The 1,986-nt window shown below is 46.0% G+C and overlaps 1 protein-coding gene across 1 annotated transcript; it reads right to left on the bottom strand.

Annotated features, from left to right (window-relative positions):
* Positions 1-216: 216 nt before the first annotated feature.
* Positions 217-1,137, bottom strand: LOC123346829 (olfactory receptor 14A16-like). The gene has a single exon (XM_044984281.1). The coding sequence runs from the start codon at positions 1,135-1,137 to the stop codon at positions 217-219; it is 921 nt and encodes a 306-aa protein (XP_044840216.1).
* Between the last annotated feature and the right edge of the window lie 849 nt (positions 1,138-1,986).

Genomic DNA, 1,986 nt, shown 5'->3' with positions numbered 1-1,986 from the left:
TAGATCCTTATGAAATTTACCTTGGTGTAAATCTAGAGTAACAACACTGACTGCAGTGAACATAGTTTGGTTATTATCACTGTGAAACACAGCATTTTGCATAAACAGAGAGCACATCAATTTCCCACGGAGACAATAATGTCATCAGTAAAGATGCACAGAATGAAGCCATGGTCATGGGACAAATCTGGAAATTTTATTCGTGGTGGATAATGATCACCCAGTCAGTTTCTTCAGAGCACCTTTGATCTCCTTGTTCCTCATGCTATAGATGATCGGATTCATCATGGGAGGCACCACAGAATAGAGAACAGCCACCATGAGATCCAGCCCTGATATTGATCCAGCCCTGGAGGTGGGTTTCAGGTAAGCAAAGCCGCCAGTGCAAACAAACAAGGAGACAACAATGAGGTGAGGGAGGCAGGTGGAGAAGGCTTTATGCCGGCCCTGCTCAGAGGGGATTCTCAGCACCGTGGTGAATACCTGAACATATGACACAATTATTAAAACAAAGCAGCTTAAAGTTAAACATGCATTAAAGGCAATAACCCCAATTTCACTGAGATACGAGCCGGAGCAGGCGAGCTTGAGTAGCTGGGAGATTTCACAGAAGAACTGATCCACCATGTTGCCTCCACAGAATGCCAATGCAAATGTGTTCCCAGTGTGTAGCACAGAGTAGAGAATCCCACTGATCCAGGCACTGGCTGCCATTTGGACACAAGCTCTCCTGTTCATTGCAGTCTCATAGTGCAGGGGTTTGCAGATGGCGACATATCGATCGTATGCCATTACGGTGAGGAAAGCAAAGTCAGCCTCAGTGAAGAAGACGAAGAGAAAGACTTGAGCAACACACCCAGCATAAGAAATTGACCTGGTGTTCAGTATGTAATTAGCCATGGATTTGGGGATGGTGACAGAGATGGATCCAAGGTCCAGGATAGACAGATTCATCAGGAAGAAGTACATGGGGGTCTGAAGGTGTTTGTTGAGGGCTACAACCATTATGATAAGAAGATTCCCCACCAGGGCTGCCAGATAAATCACTAGAAACACCACAAAGTGCAAAATCTGCAGCTCCCAAACATCAGAGAATCCAAGGAGAAGGAACTCGGTCACGGTGGTTCGGTTGGACATTTTCCTTCTCAGTACATGATGTCCTGCCTGTAGAGGGAAAGAGAAGGGCAATGGTCAGGATTAGAGTGACAGAGGGAATGACCCCGATTCTCGCTCTATAATATAAATGGTGTGATTGTTACAGGTGCACAGAACTTATAACTTCAGTTCACTAGGAGAGGTGAGTGCTCCTTCACTCCGACAATTCAGATCACTAGACCAGTGCATTATCACACTAGGGTGAAATTGCATAACTCCCTTAAAGTCAATGGAGCTGTGTCAGTTTACACCTTCTGCCCAAGAGATAGCTTGATAAAGATGCAGTATGAAAGAAGGAGCAAAGTACCACACCAATCCACCTGTTCTCCATGGAAGGGTTGTCCTAGTGCTATAAACACTAGGCTCACAATTTGGGCATGAAACTATTGCTATGTCTATACTATGAGCCAGGGTGTGATTCCCCTGCTCATGTACACACAGTCACACTAGCTTTCTGTGAGCTAATGTGAATACAAATAGCAGAATAGCCTCTGGAGCATGTATACCTGCAGCAGAGCATGACTGAGACTAGAACAAACCTGCCTAAACCAGTGGGTATGTATTCGGCATGGGTCACCCATGCATCTGCTGCCACTACCTATGCTGCCGCAGCTCTAGTGCTGTTTATACTTGATAAGAGCTAGCAGAGGTATGGGTACATGAGCAGAGGAATCACACCTCTGCTCGTACTGTAGGTGTAGCTTAAAATACTAAAATGCCAGCACATCCTGATTTCGACTTGCCAGGGAAATGCGACAGACTCCCCCAGCATCCTAAGTGGCAGCTTGTCTGTAATGAGTCCTGCCCAACACCACCCAGATGGCCTGCCAC

This window comes from Mauremys mutica, chromosome 12 (assembly GCF_020497125.1).
Source record: "Mauremys mutica isolate MM-2020 ecotype Southern chromosome 12, ASM2049712v1, whole genome shotgun sequence".
In the NCBI taxonomy this organism is placed as follows: Eukaryota; Metazoa; Chordata; order Testudines; family Geoemydidae; genus Mauremys; species Mauremys mutica.
The sequence above is the reverse complement of the archived record's forward strand: the minus strand, read 5'-3'. Positions and strand labels throughout refer to the sequence as shown.